The 18,561-nt window shown below is 38.8% G+C and overlaps 2 protein-coding genes across 2 annotated transcripts; both read right to left on the bottom strand.

Annotated features, from left to right (window-relative positions):
- Positions 1-10,273: 10,273 nt before the first annotated feature.
- On the bottom strand, positions 10,274-12,178 carry LOC131327267 (dehydration-responsive element-binding protein 2D-like). Its single transcript, XM_058360333.1, has 2 exons — positions 11,775-12,178; positions 10,274-10,885 (listed from the first exon to the last, which is right to left on the bottom strand). The coding sequence occupies exons 1-2, from the start codon at positions 12,106-12,108 to the stop codon at positions 10,566-10,568; spliced, it is 654 nt and encodes a 217-aa protein (XP_058216316.1). The 5' UTR covers positions 12,109-12,178; the 3' UTR covers positions 10,274-10,565.
- Positions 12,179-14,619: 2,441 nt separating this feature from the next.
- On the bottom strand, positions 14,620-17,708 carry LOC131327265 (photosystem I reaction center subunit IV, chloroplastic-like). Its single transcript, XM_058360332.1, has 3 exons — positions 17,286-17,708; positions 15,192-15,257; positions 14,620-14,812 (listed from the first exon to the last, which is right to left on the bottom strand). Exons 1-3 carry the CDS (start codon positions 17,562-17,564, stop codon positions 14,708-14,710), a joined length of 450 nt encoding a protein of 149 aa, XP_058216315.1. The 5' UTR covers positions 17,565-17,708; the 3' UTR covers positions 14,620-14,707.
- Positions 17,709-18,561: the final 853 nt, after the last annotated feature.

Raw genomic sequence — 18,561 nt, 5'->3', positions numbered from 1 at the left:
TGGTTTAGGGGTTACCCACAAGTTGTTCCGAAAGGGTGAATGACAAAAATTTCTAGGTTGGCTTCGTTATTGTCACAGCCAAAGAGGAAGAAAGGAAAGTTTTTGAGGGGGGAGAGAGAGAGAGGGGGGGGTCTGCTCTGGTTGTGCATGGAAGAAGGGGAGGGGAGAAAGGCAGGGTGTTTGGGAAAGTTAAATTAATAAGTCCAAGGGGCAATATGGTCATTACGACAATAATAAGTATAAAAAAGAAGAAGTTTTTAAGGGCAAGTGGATCAGACTTTCGTTTCTTGTACTGTTCATGACCACAAAAAGAACTTTTGAAAACAGAAGGGAATCTGGAACGGCCCCGTAGTACTAAAGGAGCTCTCTAGGACTATGATTATGTCGAGCATTTGTACTATCCAATGGAGCCCTATCACCAAAAATTATCTTAATTTTTTCCCGCATCAGACCTCTTCTCAAATATGAAATACTCAACATGTAAATGAAAGAGGTGGAGTGAAGTAGTACATGACAAACAACATAGCAAACAATACCCCAACCAATCTGCTCACCCATGAATGGACTGCAATTGCGATGACATAAATGTTTATTTGCTAGGCAATAATTCGAAAGTGAAGTTTTTTTTTCTTATTGGCCAAATCAGAAGTAATACCTTACATTAGCCCTTGGGAAAAATATTTCCTGTATTCGTTACATGTTTCACATGTGGTCTAACATTGAGTCCATCTTTCTGCTGCAATAAATATTGCCAAATAAGGTCATCTTAAGCAATTCTGTATGGTAGCCAAATCCTACTCATAAAATGCATGAACAAAAACTACGATTATTCCGATAAATATCTCCTCATTTATATTTTAAATCCAAATCCTTACGTATTTAATTATTAAATAATTACTACATAAACTACGATTATTCAGATAAATTTATTAATCGCACAATCTTCACCTACACATGAATTTCAATACCACAATCCACCATAACTTCAATTTTTCTATGATGCCCCAATGTGGTATTGGGGCATCATGCCCCTATTTAATCTAGGCATTTAGATCAGGTTTTGGATGAATCTCAGCCCTTAGATGAAAACCACTCCCAAAAAGTATGGTGGTTTTGCCCTTTTTTTTCTGAAAACAACGTCATTATACTTACCATGAACACTGGCTCTACTAATCATAGTTTATGCTGATACTTACTACAAAATATTGTATACTTACAACAACAAAAGAGTAGACTTCAACGTTTTTTCCATTTCTATCTCTAACTTGTTCTTTAGGTAGCCGGTTTTGGCGGGAAAATAACCTTTTTGCAAGAATTTTTTTAATTATTGAAAATTTATAAATTCACACAACTTTTTGTCATATTCACCCTACTTTTTGTTATTTTCCTAATCATTTATGTAATAGACTATCAAATATTGGGTGAAAATATGAATTTAATTTAATAATATTTAATTTCTAAACAATTTTTTTATAACAAATTTTCGAAACTAAATACTTAAGCCAAAAAATTGCCTTGATTTTAGATTCATGTTGTTAATATATTTTATTAAATTATTTTTAATTAAAAAGTATTTTACAAATATTATTGAGAAAACATTTATTCATTTGCTGTTTTGAATAACTTACAATTAATGTTGTTAATATATTCCATTAAAATTTTATTTTGTGTATATATGTTTCTTATAACAAATTTTTTAAAATAATAAATATAAATCATATAATTGTAATAATCTCCTAATTATATTTAAATAATTTATTTGAAATGATGTATGCAATCATTTTATGTGATATTATAACAATTAGTAGTTATAATTGACATTAGACTATTCAATTAGGGGTAGGGTGGCGATTAATCTCTATAATCGACTATAGTAGTCATAATTATTTGACTGAGAGAGCTTAATTGATTGATCATATTCAATAAGTGATGATATAGTGATGATTGAGTATTAATATACTAGTTAAAATGAATTGGTTAATGTAAGTTAATAGTGATCAATGTTATTAGTAGAAGTAGTAGTTAACAGTAGTCTTAGTTGCAATCAATAAGTGATTGATACAATTGGCTAATGCAAGAGTAACCACTAACTATTGATCTCTAATGACCCACTCAATACATTATTTAGTTTCATTAATCATTAAGGTATTATGCTTTAATTACAAGGTAACGCAAATTAAGTAGAATTAAGTAACATCACATTTATTGTGGTAGTTACCTTGTTAACTACCCTCATTATGGCGCATTAGTTATGTTACATAAATACGTACCAACCTGTCATTAATGTCATACTTACCACAAAAATCAAGTTATTTATATCACGACATCTGGTTTTTGTTACCATCACAATATTCAGTTGTTCATGGTATATTAGTACATACCACAATTCTTGTTAGTACTTACCTTTCAAAAAGGATTTACTTACTTTCGAAAATGATTCACTTACTTTCGAACGTACTTGTGCAATAAATTCTTACCTACCCCACATTATGCCAATAAAGATACGAAATTCCTCCCTACCGACCTTAAACTCCTCAAACTTATCCATCTGATTTTTTACTTTTCCATATATATTCCTTCTTATCTCATGAAATAAATATTGAAGAACCTCTCTAACTTTCAAGAACAATGAATTGAAGAATTTGACCAAGTAAGTTTTATCCACATTATGAAGTCTTATTTTAGTTGTGATTCTTAATATTAAACATAATTTATTTTTTTTAGCAAAAGGCCAATGATTATGTTTTTGGTTTGTTGTTGGTGTGTCAAGATAAAAAATGACCATAATGTATATCAGTTGATTATGACGGTATATGTAAATACTTACCACAAACTATGATCGTATTTGACCAAATTCAGAATTATCTTCATAATGTGTTGCATTTTTTACCACTATATATGAAGACACTTACCATCGATTGTGGGCATATTTAATTTTACCAGATTCAGAGAGATGGATGAGAGTTTGAAAGGAAAGAATGTAGTGATAGACATTAGTGATGACGCTAGTGATGATGACAAACATAGAGATGATGATGGATATGGTGATGATGACAGACATAGCGATGATGAAGGATATGGTGTTGATGACGGACTTGACGATTATCGATTGGATCAATTAACGAAAGAAGATGTTTATGAAATGATATTCAATTCGAATGAGGATGGAGAAAGATTCTACAATGCATATGCCAAAGTGAAAAGCTTTAGTGTCCGAAAGGATAATATTCACAAGGACAATAAGGGTATTGTTACTTCAACGAAGTGGGTTTGCTTAAAAGAGGATATCGAGACGCTAAATATATGGAAAGAGAAGATTGAAAAAAAGAGCCGATAGCACTAACTAGAGTTAGACGTCCTGCTATAATTCATCTCAAATTAAATCGAAAATCAAACAAATACGTGGTAGCTAACTTTGTAAGCTTCCACAACCACAACTTGATAGGGCCTAGGCAGCAACTTTGGAGGATGGTCAACAATTCCTGGCAACGGTTCTAAAGGGTAAATCATTCCACAATATAGTATGCAGTTTGAAAATGTAATCGCAACCCTTGTTTCATGTAACGTCTTTCATTTGTAATCGTAAGAACATCCACTATTCATGAAAAGAATATCTAGTTTTTAGTTATGAACACCCTGCATTCGTGGAAAAATGTTTTTTGACATGGTAAGTACCTTGAGTAACTATTTTTTCTTCCAAAATCCATGGTAAAAATGTCCAGTTTTAATTATATACATCCTGAATTTGTGGTAAATATGTTCTTTGTCATGGTAAGTGCCTTCAGTCACTATTTTTTTCTTCTAAAATCAGTGGTAAGAATGTCCAGTTTTAGTTATGTACACCATATATTCGTGGTAAATATGTTCTTTGTCATGGTAAGCACCTCCAGTTTTATGAATGGCCACTAAAATGATAGAGTATCCCTCCATTCACAACAAGCAGGCATAAAATTTCTTAACATTCATCAAAACAAAAGGCAGCCACAATATCATTAATAGCAGGCCACTAAAATGATAGGGTATCCCTCCATTCACAACAAGCAGGCCTCGATATCATTGAATACATATCATAAGTTTTTAGCTATTCCGAATACCAAAAGGCAGCCACAATATCATTAGTAGCAATCTACATGATCAGTCAGCAACCATGTTAACAAACAAAAAGGTAGTTGTATGTTAACCAAAACATCAAAAAGGCACAATATACATCCAAAAGGCAACAGCCATGTTAACTAACAAAAAGGCAGCTGCATTTACAATATGGTCAGTTTTTCCTCCACAATATCATAAGCTTTTCCTTTTAGGGCTGGGATATTTCTTTTCAGCCTTCTCCATAATCTTTTTCTTGACATTGTTCCCTTCAAACATGATCAAGTCCAAAACTAAGCCAATCCTACCCTCTGCAGAACTGAACTTCAGCTACAATTAAGAAATTAAATCAAAAATTAGAAACAAATTTTGAGTATATAAACTAGTAGAAATGACATTATATGTAAAACTACATTGTTCCCTGATGGCACCATTTGGTAGTCGTTGAAGTTTACCAAATGGCCGTCCAATTTAATTATTTATTAACCGGATTACAACTAAAGATTTGCATAGTATAGCGAGGAAATCCGAGTTGATCCACAGGGAGCTCGAATATAGATTGTTCGGATTGTAGATGTAAGGGTTTGTGGCGTCTAGGCGGCCAACTTTTAGTTTTCCTTTGCAATGTGATAAAAACTCTTAAGAAAAAGACTAGAAAATCGCACATTTTTCGCAACAGAAAATGGCTCAAAACACGACCTTGCTCTTCAAATAAAACCTTGCAACTTTGTAGTTACTCTTAGAAAAATTCAAGGATCAATTACCGCCATTTTTAATCTCAAAAATCGATACTTTTTCCGAAAGTCATTTTTTCACACTTAGACAGATTTTAAGGGGCCGACAGGGTCTTCGGGTATTTGGAAGCACTTGAGCCATCCATGGCATCAAAACACGCCTTATTTGCACATTTTATCTAAAAACACACCTTACGTGCAATATCGCTAAGAAACCTAAATAAACGCAAGTTAAAACAACATAAAACGGGACTAGTCGCACCAAATATCTACAATATTGGGTGCTCATCATTCCTTTCAAACATGACCAAGTCCAAAACTAAGCCAATCCTATCGCGTATCATAAGATACGGTAACAAAAGTTAATTTACACTAATTAATCATAAATACATTGCAATAAACTACAAATTGATAGCACATATGAAAAAGAAAAACATTTAGGATGCAAAATCACACGTCTTAGGCCATCTAAAGTATTCCAAAAAGATTAAGGTGTACCAAAAGATCAAGTGTTAGAGACTTGCATTCTCTATCCACCTTAATTGCATGGTTTATAACCATTTAATACTAATATGCTAACTTAAAAGCTCAAATTTCAAAAGTAATAAGTAAACAAAATATATAAGCTCCACATGCTCAGTAGCACGTACACAGTGGTCCCAAGTGGGGTCTATAGCTACCACATTCCCCTTAGTTTTCTTTTTTGGTGGAGCCATAACACTACAAAACAATATAAAAGATTGCACAAAAAATGTAAAAGAGAGTTAAGGGATAATAAATCAGTGCTCTGTTTTTTTGTCTCTTGTATTCAATGTCTTAGTGGAATGAGAAGGAACTTGGTGAACTTATTTTAATGGAGTAGTGGTTCGGGGTGGCTTTAAAAAATGTGATGGGTCTGTGTAGTTGAAAAATTTATTGTATACATGCATATTAAAATATTCAGTGGGTTCATGGATTTGAATAGGACAAATAAGAAATAAAATAATGGGTTCTGTGGACTGTGGAGAAAGTTGCTTTCTTTGATAGCAACAATGAACAAAAACAGAGGGTCGGGAAGCTTACCTAGGGGATTCCCACTAGAGAATGTGGGTGAAATAGGGCATGAGGAGTTCTACACTGAAGTGAGTGGTGGAAACCAAAACATACAGCATGGTATTTCTAATGGCCTACTGGATGTCGATTCGGTTTTCTATTCCACTCGAAAGTCTAGTGGAGAATGTCACACCCTCGATTTTAAACATAATGATAAAAGGATTTTCATAAATAAAACCTCACAATTATCCGTACGATACCCCAAAATAGGTTAACGCTTCCATGAGGTTACATCTTTGGCTCCGAGGCCCAAATCGTCATAATTACCGAATGTCAAAAGAGAGTTAAGAACTTACAATATTCCTTAGTCAAAAGATTTACAAATAGTGTTATAAAGACATCTTCCAAAAATAGATTTACAAAGATGGCTAAATAACCCTTCAATGTTAGCTTTCAAAAGAATATCCACTTCCATGCACTCCAATCATGATGCTACTGCCCTGGGTTAGTACCTGAAAGATAATGTAAGGTTTGAGCTATACTAGCCAGTAGAAAGCTCTAATCTAGCAATGTATGCAAATGAAACGGAGGAGTGATCACATGATGAACAAGGCAACAAGTCTTGATGAATGGGTAACAACGACAATTCAAAATCCAATATTTCAGTTCAATATTAACCGCATGACTCAATGAGTAACCTTTCAAGCACCATGTGTCCAAGTGTTTTTTGTACAAGTGTCTTGAGCCGAAGCTCCTGCCGGGCTTGTTAAAGAACCCCGAAGTCCTCTGTCAGGCACCTTACCCGATGGGAGGTCCTGAAGTATAAAACATGAGCATATAGCTCCTACCGGGCTTGTTAAAGAACTCCAAAGTCCTCTGCCAGGCACTCACCCGTCGATGAGTCCTGAAATGTTCTCGTCGTGTCCGTGAAGTTTCGAAATCCTTTTTCCAACTAGTCCGTACCGTTCAAATCTAACTTTGATTTATAAAACGATTTTCGTAAAATCTAGTTCGAATGAGCATTAAGGTCATGGGTACATTCAAAGAAGTCATTAGGTACGAGTAATCAAGTTAAGGAATCATTCGAGAAGTGTTTGGGTAGGTTGGAAGTGATTCGAAACCAAAACAGTGAAAAATGAAGCAAAATAGTGAAAACTGGAGATAAGCAACAGGTATCGATACCTAACACAAAGGTATCGATACCATTTGGTCAAAAATGGTTCCAGATGCAAGGGTATCGATAACAATGGCAAATGGTATCGATAACAAGTGATTTTCTGGATTTTTGAACACAAAGGTATCGATAACAAAGGCTAAGGTATCGATGACAAAGGCTGTTCGAGCAGAATTTCTGCAGATTTTCATGGGTTTCTCGACAACAACAACTTCAACTTCAACAACAACAACAACGATCAAAGACACCAATCAAGCTACAAGAAACAAGTCATAAACATATATTGAAAGTTAGAACTCCCTACCTCAAGATTGAAGAACGAATTTGAATGATTTTCCAAGCCCTAACTCCAAACTTTGAAAATGGAAGGATTACGCCTCCACCGAGCTCAACCCGGCGATATACGAACTGAAATACGCGAAGGGGTGAAGAATTTGAGGTTGTTTTGTGGGGGTTTTGGGTGATTTGGGTGGAGTTTGAGTGGGAATGAGTGAGAGAGGGAGAGACCGAGAGAAGAGGGGGAGAGCCGAGAGATGGAGAGAAGGGAAAATAAATTCCCTGCCTCTCACCCCCACACACTTATATGCACACCTCACACATTTACCCCTCAAATGCAACATTTTATCACATTAGCCCTAATTCTCAATAACTCAAATCAATTTCCTCCTTTTATTTCTTATAAAACATTTCAATAGATTTTATAAATTTACGGGTCTTTACAGAGAAGCATTTGATATCAGGTTTGATGAGAATGCCCCAAAAGTTTCTGATTTTCACAAAACCCTAAATTTGCCCTGATTTTCACAAAACCCTACATCTTCCCCCATTTTCCCAATCAACCCATGTGAAACCCTAAATCTTTCCCCATTTTCCTAAGCAACCCACGCTATGTGTGTGTTCAGCCCAGAGAGAGAGAGAGGGGGGGGGGGGGGGGGGGGGTCGCAACCCACATTGTGTGTGTGTGTTTTGGCGAGAGAGAGGTAGAGGGCAGGTACCTCGAGTGATGCTGTGGAGGGACTGCTATGCCGGAGGACAGGAGGAGGAGAGAGTCATGGCCATGGCATGCGTCCGGCTTTTAGTACGGTGTGGGGCGTGAGAAGAGAAGATAGAGAGAGAGAGTGAGAGGAGTTTAACCGGCTTAGAAGGTTAAGAGGAGAGATATGGGGGATGGATCAAGGGCTGAGATTGAATCAGAAGATCCAACGGTTTAAAAAAAAAAGGGGGGGGCATGATGCCCCAATACCGGTTTGGGGCATGGGAGCCGGACGCCCATAACTTCTCATCTACGCAACAGCTAAACCATTCAATTTAATGCAGGGTCTGCAAGAACTTTTCAATAAAAATGGGACTAAAAGTTAATGAAAACATGACTAAGCATTAATTAATAAATTGAATTCAGGTCACCATCTACATCAAAAATTAAGTTTTGGTATTATTTCCATTAAAATGCAGATTAAGGTTTCGGGTTTCCGGAAAACTACCTCAAACGCGATTCTAAGCTCAGGTAAGTGTTGCACGGTGTCGGTAGATCATTGTGGTGGTTCCAAAATCTTGAGGCGGCGTCCGGCGGCACTCCAGCGGGGCCAGCGGCGGCAGCGTGGGTGTGAAACCCATTGTACGCGGCTGTTTTTTTTTTTTATAAAAAAAACGCTGATGGAGTGAGGGAGTTGCGGCGGTGGGGTTTCGAGGTGGGTGCGGTAGTGGTGGCGTCGGGTAAACACGCTGACGGAGTGAGGGAGTTGCGGTGGTGGGGTTTCGAGTTGGGTGCGGTAGTGGTGGCGTCGGGTGGAGTGGTGGCGGTTTGGTGGAGAGCCGAAGGACGGAGGAGACGGTGATGAGGCCGAGAGGAGGAGGTGACGGGTGGTTGAGTTTGATGGTGTGGGGAGAGGAAGGTGGTGGGGTCGTGGAGGAGGAGAGGAGAGGCAGGTGTTTTGGGTGGTCTTGGGCCGGAGGTGATGGTGGAGGCGAGGAGGGGTATTATTGGAAAATAGCATGCCCTGGGCAATTGGTAAAATAGACGAAATCATAGGGCAAAATTGTCCCAATTGAAAAATGGCATGCCCCAATCTGGTTCTTATTATTTAGGAGGATGGAAAAAAATTACATATAAATGTTTCGCTAAATGGCAAAAAATGGAATGTATTTATCAAAAAGGAGAGTGAAAATCAACTATTTTTATTTAGTTTATTGTCAAAACATTTCGACCCTATTCGTTTTGGTATTTTGGATTTGAATTTGTAAGTAATGAATGAAGAGAGAAATAGAGTAAATTGAAAATGAGTGTTGCTACAGGGACCGAATTGGGGGACCGAATTCGGACCGACGGCCGCCGGCGGGCCGTCTCCGGCCACCGGACGGCCGATCCGAGCCGTCCAAAAATTCTAAAAAAAAAAACCGAGGGGCCCCGCGCGGGAATCAACGTCATCCGAGGTGTGTAGGGTGCTTGATCGGAGCACCCCTTTTCGTGTGTATATGTATAAATATACATATACACACGAAAAGGGGTGCTCCGATCAAGCACCCTACACACCTCGGATGACGTTGATTCCCGCGCGGGGCCCCTCGGTTTTTTTTTTTAGAATTTTTGGACGGCTCGGATCGGCCGTCCGGTGGCCGGAGACGGCCCGCCGGCGGCCGTCGGTCCGAATTCGGTCCCCCAATTCGGTCCCTGTAGCATTTTTGATTGAAAATAGGGATAATGATTTGAGAGAGATAGATAGAAAATAAGAATAGTGATTGAAAAAGAAGAAGATAATAATTAGAATCCAAAATCAAAACCCTTAAACGAACGGTGTCTTCAAGAGCTAATAAGTCATATCAAGTGGACAGATTAGAAAAGTATAAAAAAAATGAACCAAGTTTGAAAAAAATTCAGCTAAGACAACATTAAAACTAAAAAAAGACTCTTATTTCAAATTATTTTGTATTTAGTGATTCTTGCTAACCTATGGTCGTAATTTTTACTTTTTAATGAACTTCCACACTACCACAAGTGGAACGTTTGCTTCTCTCCACAGTGGTGACCAAGGTTCTAGTCCTACAGAAAGCAAGTTTATGGTTCAAGACTATGGATAGCGGATAGCCTTTCTAGCCGTTAAATTTAAAATATAAATAAATAAATCACACAATCCAACAAGGTTTTCGGAACAGAGAAAAGATCAGACCCCAAAATAGAGGAGCCCAAAAAACCTAAAAACCATTTGGCAAAAATTTGGCAAAAACAAGAGCCAACCACCCGTCACGAATTACTTTCTACTATACCACATTGCACAAATCAGAAGCTGCATGGAACTTCTTGCAACACATCCCAGTCTATGACTTCCTCATCACTCTCCATTAAAATTCCCAAACCACTAGTACTATTCCAGTAGAAATCACCCTCACTCAGTACATCAAAGGCGACCATAGATTCGTTAAAATGTGCACAAGCTGATCTGGACATCCGTTTATAAAATAAAATAAAAAAAAATTAATACCTTACAAGTACTAATATACAGAGCAAGTATCCGCAGCCGAGTTTTGTTGTTCTTCATCAATCATAAGCTCCATGGAACTTCTTGCAACCCATCCCAGTCCATGATCTCCTCATTGCTCTCCATGAAAGCTCCCAAAAGATCAGTACTAGTAGTACTATTCCAGTAGAAATCACTCTCAACCATTACATCAGGCCAATCGGGAATCATCTGCGCATCGTCAATCGGACACAAGCTACTCTCCCACAAATACCCTCCTCCTCCGCTTTTTGCGTCGCTGAACGCAGAATTAGCTACGATATCGCCACTCGTAGGGTACTCTTCCTCTACATGGCACTGTGGCCTGCACTCTTGTGGGAGAGTGTTCAGTTGAACACCCTTGTCTACACGCAACGATATACAAGAGATTTAGCCCATCAAATTGAACACTCGGGTTACACACACATGCAAACGAGTTATAAACTTGAGATTGTCTTATTCACGGAGGAACATAGGTAAGCGATTGTACGTACGTGACCCTCTGTTTCAGTTTTGAACGGTTCATATTTAAATAAACCTTTTCCGATTTAAATCTGAACTGTCTAAATACACTGAACTGTCTAAATACACTTTGAACGGTGCTTCGCAAAACTCTTTTCCATGGAAACATCCGTAGAAAAGATTTTCTCTATAAACTTATAACCCAGCCAAACTGTATTCTGATGAAAATGAAGTACTATCAAATAGAAAGTAAAAAACCAAAAAAAGTAGACCATATTTGAAATATTGACGTTGAAAATAAGTAAATTAAAAAGTCAATTTCTTTTTTGTTTCCATCATTTTTTTCTCTTTTACAAGTTTTCAAGTCACGACAACCTGAAATTTCTTTGGAAAATTATCAAGAAATAAAAAATTGGGTAAAAACAAAGATGCAAGCAAAGAGGAAAAAATTTCATCCCCCACCAAGAAAAGGACAGACCAAACAGGATCAATGTCCTTATAACACGAAAATTTTTTGGAACCGCTACTGCCACATAAGCAGAAAATAGGAGAAAGCTGTGGTGTACTATAAAAATGTAACGTATTTGTTTTGGTGTTTCTTATGCTTGATTTTGGCATATGTTACGCATGTTTTTGGTTAGTTACGAAAGGGTGTACTTTGAGATTATACGATACAAATAATTTTTGGAGGACGGTACGCATATCTTTAGTGGCGGCTCGCGTATTTTTAGCGTATAATACGGACACTCTTTTGGGGTATGTACCATAGGCTTCTCTTAGGAGATATATTACTTGCGCTCGGGAGGTTCGGCTCCACGGCGTCACCGGCTGGAGGGCGGTGGTGGCGGTCAGACGGCAAGTTGAGCTTGGCGGAGGGACCGTAGAGCTTCAAAGCGGCAGCGTCGTAGGCGGAGGCGGCCTCGAGGGAGGTGTTGAAAGTGCCGAGCCACAGCCGGGCGCCGCGGTTGGGCTCGCGGATTTCGGCCACCCACTTCCCCCAAGTCCTCTGCCTCACTCCTCTGAAGCTGCAGCTGGCATTCTCCGGCCCGCCTTTCCCTTTCATGCACCCTTTTCTTGACCTACCGATTGATTTTGATGCCTTCCTCTTTCCAATCTCCTTTTCCATCCCCCCCCCTCTCTCTCTCTCTCTCTCTCTCTCTCGTTCCGTTTGTGGCGCACAAAAAGGTTGGAGACGAGGCCGGGCAATTAAAGGTGTGGCATACTTATATACAAAGTTGTTGGAGCAAGGCCATGTGACGCTCCAAATATGATGTGATTGGCGAATACAATTAAATTCGTGACCGTTGTGTTGATATTTTAAGAGACAAACTGACATGTGATGCATCGTGAAATGGTGTCGTACATCGTTCCAATAACACTCAATAATCTCTATAAGATTTGGCCTTTGTTATGGAGCAATTGGTAGTACTTCCAGTAGCTAGTCTAAATGAGGACAAGTGTAAAACCCAGAACTTGGGGTGTTGCTTAATTGTCCTCTCCTAGGGTTGACACATGTCAGGTAGCTGGTTCGAGTACTTCATCCTTATCCTTAAGCGCAGAGAGAGAGAGAGAGAGAGAGAGAGAGAGAGAGAACGGGGGGAGCCAGATGTTCATTTGCATGGTGGGTTACGTCCCTTGTTTTTTGGTTGAGTTATTGAGAGAGAAAAAAACAAGCAGAGCAATCAGAACAATTACTCGATATTAACTCCAAAATGAAAATGTGGTCAATCAGTTACTTGTTTGAAATGGTAAACAAAAAACATCACTGATCAAAATTGGAGTAATTTGAGTCTAAAAACATCACTGCGCATGATTTCTGATAAATTTGCGTCTTAAAATAGAGCGTAATTATTATTTTATTAGATTTATAAAAGGAAATATAATTTCTGATAAATTTTCAATTCAAGAAATCGATTCTCTGATTCTTTTCTTCTAAGGGTTTTGAGTAACAATCGAACTAGCGAGATCTGTTCTAGACTTTGGGAAATGGTGGTAGATTACTGAATTTGAGTTAAGGGCTTTGGAGGTTGTTTTCTCAAATCATTTTTGGGATCTTGTTCAATTGGTAGGGGAAAAAATGACGAATTCAGGGATTTGACTCGAGGCTTTTGGAACTTGATCTCAAATCGGTATGTGAGATTGTGAGGGATCGCTCGCCAAGGGTGTGAGGAGGCTTTTGGAACTTGATCTCAAATCGGTATGTGAGATTATGAGGGATCGCTCGCCAAGGGTGTGAGGAGGTGTGTTCACCCAAAAAGAATATCCTTTTAAGCTCACACATTAAAGTACGATACAACACTGCCTCCTACTTGTGATCGACTTGAAGGCCTCCGTGAATTCATGGTTTTTTTTTTGGTAACCGAGGAACAACCCTGCAATCGAGCCACTATTGGACACAACTGCGCAATCCAAACCTCGGGGGAGACTAGCACAGCAACTCATCGCCATGGCCACCCACTTAAATCATAGTTTGTCTCCAAGAGAAATCGAACCTTGCTATGTTGCAAGCGCAGGTTCGCTCTTACCATGTTGACGGCCACTATGACAACAAGTATCGACAAAGATTCGGAGTCACACTTGGTTTAGGTCTACAAATCATACAATGACTCCACGGAAAGGCTTCATGTTTACATCACCACGTACTGATCTAAGGCCTGAGGGCTGCGTTAACAGGTGGCAAGGGGTTAGAAATCCAGTATGCCCAATCTATTGATTGGCTTCTCCTCATCACAATTGGTGCTTTGTACTTTTTCTTCTCTTGATCAGCTGAGACTGGCTTAGTCATTGCTGCGCCTTCCGGCTACGTATGGCCAGTTAGGCGACTATGGTTGGTTCATCTTGTAGGCTTGGAAAGGTTTAACAGAGCTAGGAAGGTCTAGATCCGATCTGACCCGTACCAGAGACTCAAGAGCAGAACCGGGTTGCATCCCAAAAGGTCTTTGTAATTAGATAGAAAACTTGTCTAGAATTTAATGGCCCTGATAGATATTAGATCATTTGAGAAAGGTTTTTTTTTTTTTTTTTTGGGACTTGCATTTTGTTTGTTTTTTGAACGGAAAAATAATAATAATAATTGCAAGTCCAAAAATAAACTCTTTGAATTTTATATTGCAGCGCCTTTGAAATCTTGCTCTATGTTTTGATTTTTGAGCTGACATTTTGTCGCAGTTGGTTCTATTCTTTTTCATTTGTAATAAATAACTTTTACAAAAGTACGAAAAATTTGTTTTGAATTACGTATTCATCTCAACGAGAGAAATTAAATGGGAAAAATATGAACAAACCCCCGAGTCAAAATGGAAATCTTGCAATGTAGCCCACACTGCAAGGGCTGTAGAGCGGTCGATTCGGCCGTCCATCTTGACACCAACGGTTTGAATTTAATCCGAGCTCCTATTGATCCAAGCCGTCCATTATTCGGATTAAACTTAAGAGTCATCCGTCGCCAAAATGGACGGCCGGATTGCCGCCCTACAACTCTGTAGTGTGGGCTGCACTGCAGGATCCCTCGGTCCAATTTCCCAAACTGATTTGAAGAACCTAATTCATCCCTTTGGATTGCTACCTTTGCCAACCCAGCAGATACGTAATCGGAATCAAGTCTTCAGCAGCAATAACAAAATTAACTATCAGAAGATGGCAAAGGGATAGAACTAATAGAGGAAAGCATTCAAGTATTTTTATACAAATTTTAAGCCATGCACACACAGAATATATACACACTTTCACTTCACTTCTTCAATCTCATCCAGTGCATAGTTGTTAGTTGATACATTCGCGTAGTTGACCTTGTTGAACCGAACCACTACAGGGTATCGAGTCTTCGGGTCCTGCACCATTTCGGTTAAACGTTAGCTTCGATATTAGGACACAATTAAAATTTACGAGCATCAGCACTGTGGACGCTATGAAATGGCACCATTCCCATCATTTTCATTTAATGGCAGAAGTTATGGCAAAATGGATGCCAGACCTATATATCACCCAGTCTCCTCTCGAATTTGGAAAATGCCTAAAATTCTGCCGTATATGGCAAAGGTTTTCGCAAAATCGTCATTTGGTGGATTGATACATGGGGGCTGCAGCCCGTGACAATGGAAATGGAAAAACATGGGTGCAACAGCCTTGCCACCATGTTTTTGCAAAATGGCAAGGCAATGACAATTGCAAATTTAGCTTTATGGAGGGAGGGAGAGAGAGAGAGAGAACCTGATCCACTGCCACAACAGATCCTACGCCTTTGAACCAGTAAGACTCCTTCCTTAGAATTCTCACCTATCAAATTAAGCAGCGAAAAGCTAATGAGATAAATAAAGTGGGAAATAAAATGATTGTCAAGTAACCAAATTATTGGAACTCATTTGAATTTCACTAATGTGGGAAGCTAAAATAAACATAAATATTTGCTCATGTAGGCTTAATCCTCACTATGAATGCGATGTCCTGAATAACAAATCACAGCCGTCAGTTGCGATTTGGGAGTGGATGCAAGTTGCATGCTCTGTCATAGTGAGAAATGTGAATCACATATGATCATTTGTTTTTCTTTGGGAATATTCTGAGGCTGTTTGGCAGATGTTGCTTGCCAACAAAAAAAATTGACAGACCATGTTTTGGCCTATCAAGAGAGGCGGATTGGATGTATGCCCATAGGCACCAGCAGGTTTTATGAACTGTCATTGGCAGCATCCATTCATCGGCCAACTTGGACGGAGAAGAATAATCAACATTTCAAACTTTTTGTGTCACTGCTCATAATTTGGGTTCGAGAATTGTTGAAAAAATTAGGGACTAGCTGCATCTGCTCTTGGAGAAATTTGAAACCAACTGATGAGAACAGAATATTGGCCAATGGGTGGGGAGTGGGTGCTAGAATCATTGGTGCTGTGAAGTGTGAACTGCCTTGTTTTGCTTCTTGTATGGCTATGCCAAGAGTTTGTGGTTTGTTTGCCTTAATAAATGGCTAAGTTAACCAAAATAAATAAATTGAATCACAGTACTCTCAGATCAAGAAGCAACAAGTGAATAAGATAAGTGTAGCTAAAATAAGAATGGTGAGATGGATGTGTGGTAAGACCATGAGCGATAGAATTAGAAACAAAATTATTCGTGAGATGGTAGGAGTTGTACATACACAAGATAAGTTGAGAGAAAATAGATTAAGGTGGTTTGGACATATTTACTATAGACGTGGAGACAAAGTAGTTAAGAAGAGCGACATGATAGTAGTGGATAGTCGGCTAGGGGAGAGAAGACATAAACTGGCTTTGGATACCGTGATACGGAAGGACTTGGGCTTACTAAATCTGAGTGAGGAGGTAGTCCTAGACAGAGTTCAATGGAAAACAGAATAACTGCAATAACCCCTAAACACTAAAATGAAATATGATTATCACTCTGTCTATCCGATCAAGTTTTAACCTTATGTAGCCAAGAGGCCTTTGGCCCAACAGAATCTGGGCACACTTACGTGTCAGGACTCAGGAGTACGGAGGTCGGGTGTAAAACTCCTCTTTCAAGGTGTTAGTCTAACTATACTAAGTTTACTAACAATATTGACTATTGCCGATCAATAAAACTTAAATGTGCAACACACATCAATCGATGTTACAAATCACGAAATACAAAATCATGAAAGCAGAGTACTTCTATAACAGTACTGTAGCTCTGCCTTCCCATGGGGGGTTGCCACTAGGATTAGATAGGACTTTGATCATCGGATAAGATTATTGGATTGGATTATATATCGAAGATGATCAATTATTCAGTGACTGATTAAAATATTCACGACCCGAATTACACAAGTCTCGAATACGCAACCCCAAAAAAGTATAGAACATGCGATTTCAAGAAAGATGTGATGATAGATAAGACTTTGATGATCAGATATGACTATTGGATTGGATTCTATATCGAAGATGATCAATTATTTAAGTGACGGATTGAAATATTCACGACCCAAATTACACAAGTCTCGAATACACAACCCCTAAAAACCCTAAAAAGTATAGAACATGCGATTTCAAGAAAGAAGTGATGATATTATTAGCACAATCGCTATTATATATGATCAATTCAGTATTAGCCCGATCAAATAAATTAGTCGATAGGCCAACACCCAAGAGCCTTTGGTAAAACAGCATCAGAAGTGCACTTAGATGCTAGAAACGAGAAGGTAGGAATTCAACTCCTATTCCAATGTGCTAATCTAACCATTCTAACAATACTGACTTTCGCTAGTCATACATGGTATAGTAATATATGTGGTCAAAATTGAAAACTAAAATTGGACAAGGATCGTACCTTTGTGCCTCTCTTGGGTCCGATCGGAGGCGGCTTCGGCTTAGCAGGGGGAGCGGTGGTGGCGGTAGCCGGTGGTGGTGCCGCCGCCGCCGCTTCCTCCGAAGCCCGCACAATTAGCCTCTTTGACACAGCACTGTTACCGTTTCTGTTGTTCTGGGGAGAAAAGGCCATGCAATTCTTAGAAGAGCTCGAAGTGTTTGATGTGATCATCAGAGAACTAGAAGATGACGACGAGAACATAAACCCAGCTGCAGCAGATGCCATGTTGCAGGTAGCCATGGTCACTCCTCTCTCTCTCTCTCTATCAGAGTCTATCTGTGAACTCTCTCTGAATGGTGGGCTTCAGATGACTCCAAAAGGAAAGCGATAACGCAAAGGGAATCGGATGAGATCTTTTTTTTTTTTTTTTTTTTCACAGATTCTGGGGTTTCAGAAATACTTTGTAGGACCAATGGAATGCTAGATCGATGACTCCACCATTAGAATCATGCCACGTAAGCGCAACATCCGTTGTATGCGGATAGCATCATCCCCTCTGCAGCTAACCGAACCCATCTCTTTCCTTCATTTTTTTTTAATTTTGGGAGAATCTCGGAGGATTCCATCGTTTTTTTAGAATTTGGTCTAAAAATATTTTGATCCTCCAAATATAATGGATCAAAAGTAAAATTGGAGATGCGGATCAAAAAAAAAAAAAAAATTGGAGACCAGATCTATCAAAAGAACAATGATTCTTCCAAGATTTTTTCAAAAAGAACAAAAAGCGAAAAAAAAAAGAAATAAATTGCAAAAAAATTTCTCAATGTGTCACATCTATCTAGGGATAGTAATGGGAGGGTTGAGGGTGGATACCACTATCCCCGAACCCAAATCCCTCCCCATCCCCGCCCCGATCCCCACCGGGAATTTATTTTTACCCTCCATCCCCGCCCCAAAAGGGAAACGGGAATTCCCACGGGGAATTAAGGATCCAAAGATTCCAAAACTTAAAAAAAAAATCACTGTCATTACAAAATACAAACCATGAAACTAAATTTAAAAATATAAATAAATAAATAAATCTACCTGTTCCCCAATTTTTTTTAAATTATCCTCATACTCTACCCGATCCCCAAATATTCCCGAATCTACTACCCATTTGGAGTGGGAAACGGATTGAGTTGGGTCGGATCAGCCGAAATTGCTATCCCTACATCCATCTTCTATTTTTTGGAGGAATAGAGATGGGTTAGAGATGCTCTAAGAACTCAGTCAAAATTTGAAGCGTCACGAAGGA

This window comes from Rhododendron vialii, chromosome 5a (genome assembly GCF_030253575.1).
Source record: "Rhododendron vialii isolate Sample 1 chromosome 5a, ASM3025357v1".
Taxonomy (NCBI): Eukaryota; Viridiplantae; Streptophyta; class Magnoliopsida; order Ericales; family Ericaceae; genus Rhododendron; species Rhododendron vialii.
Note: the sequence above shows the minus strand (reverse complement) of the source record. Positions and strands in the feature narration are given on the sequence as shown.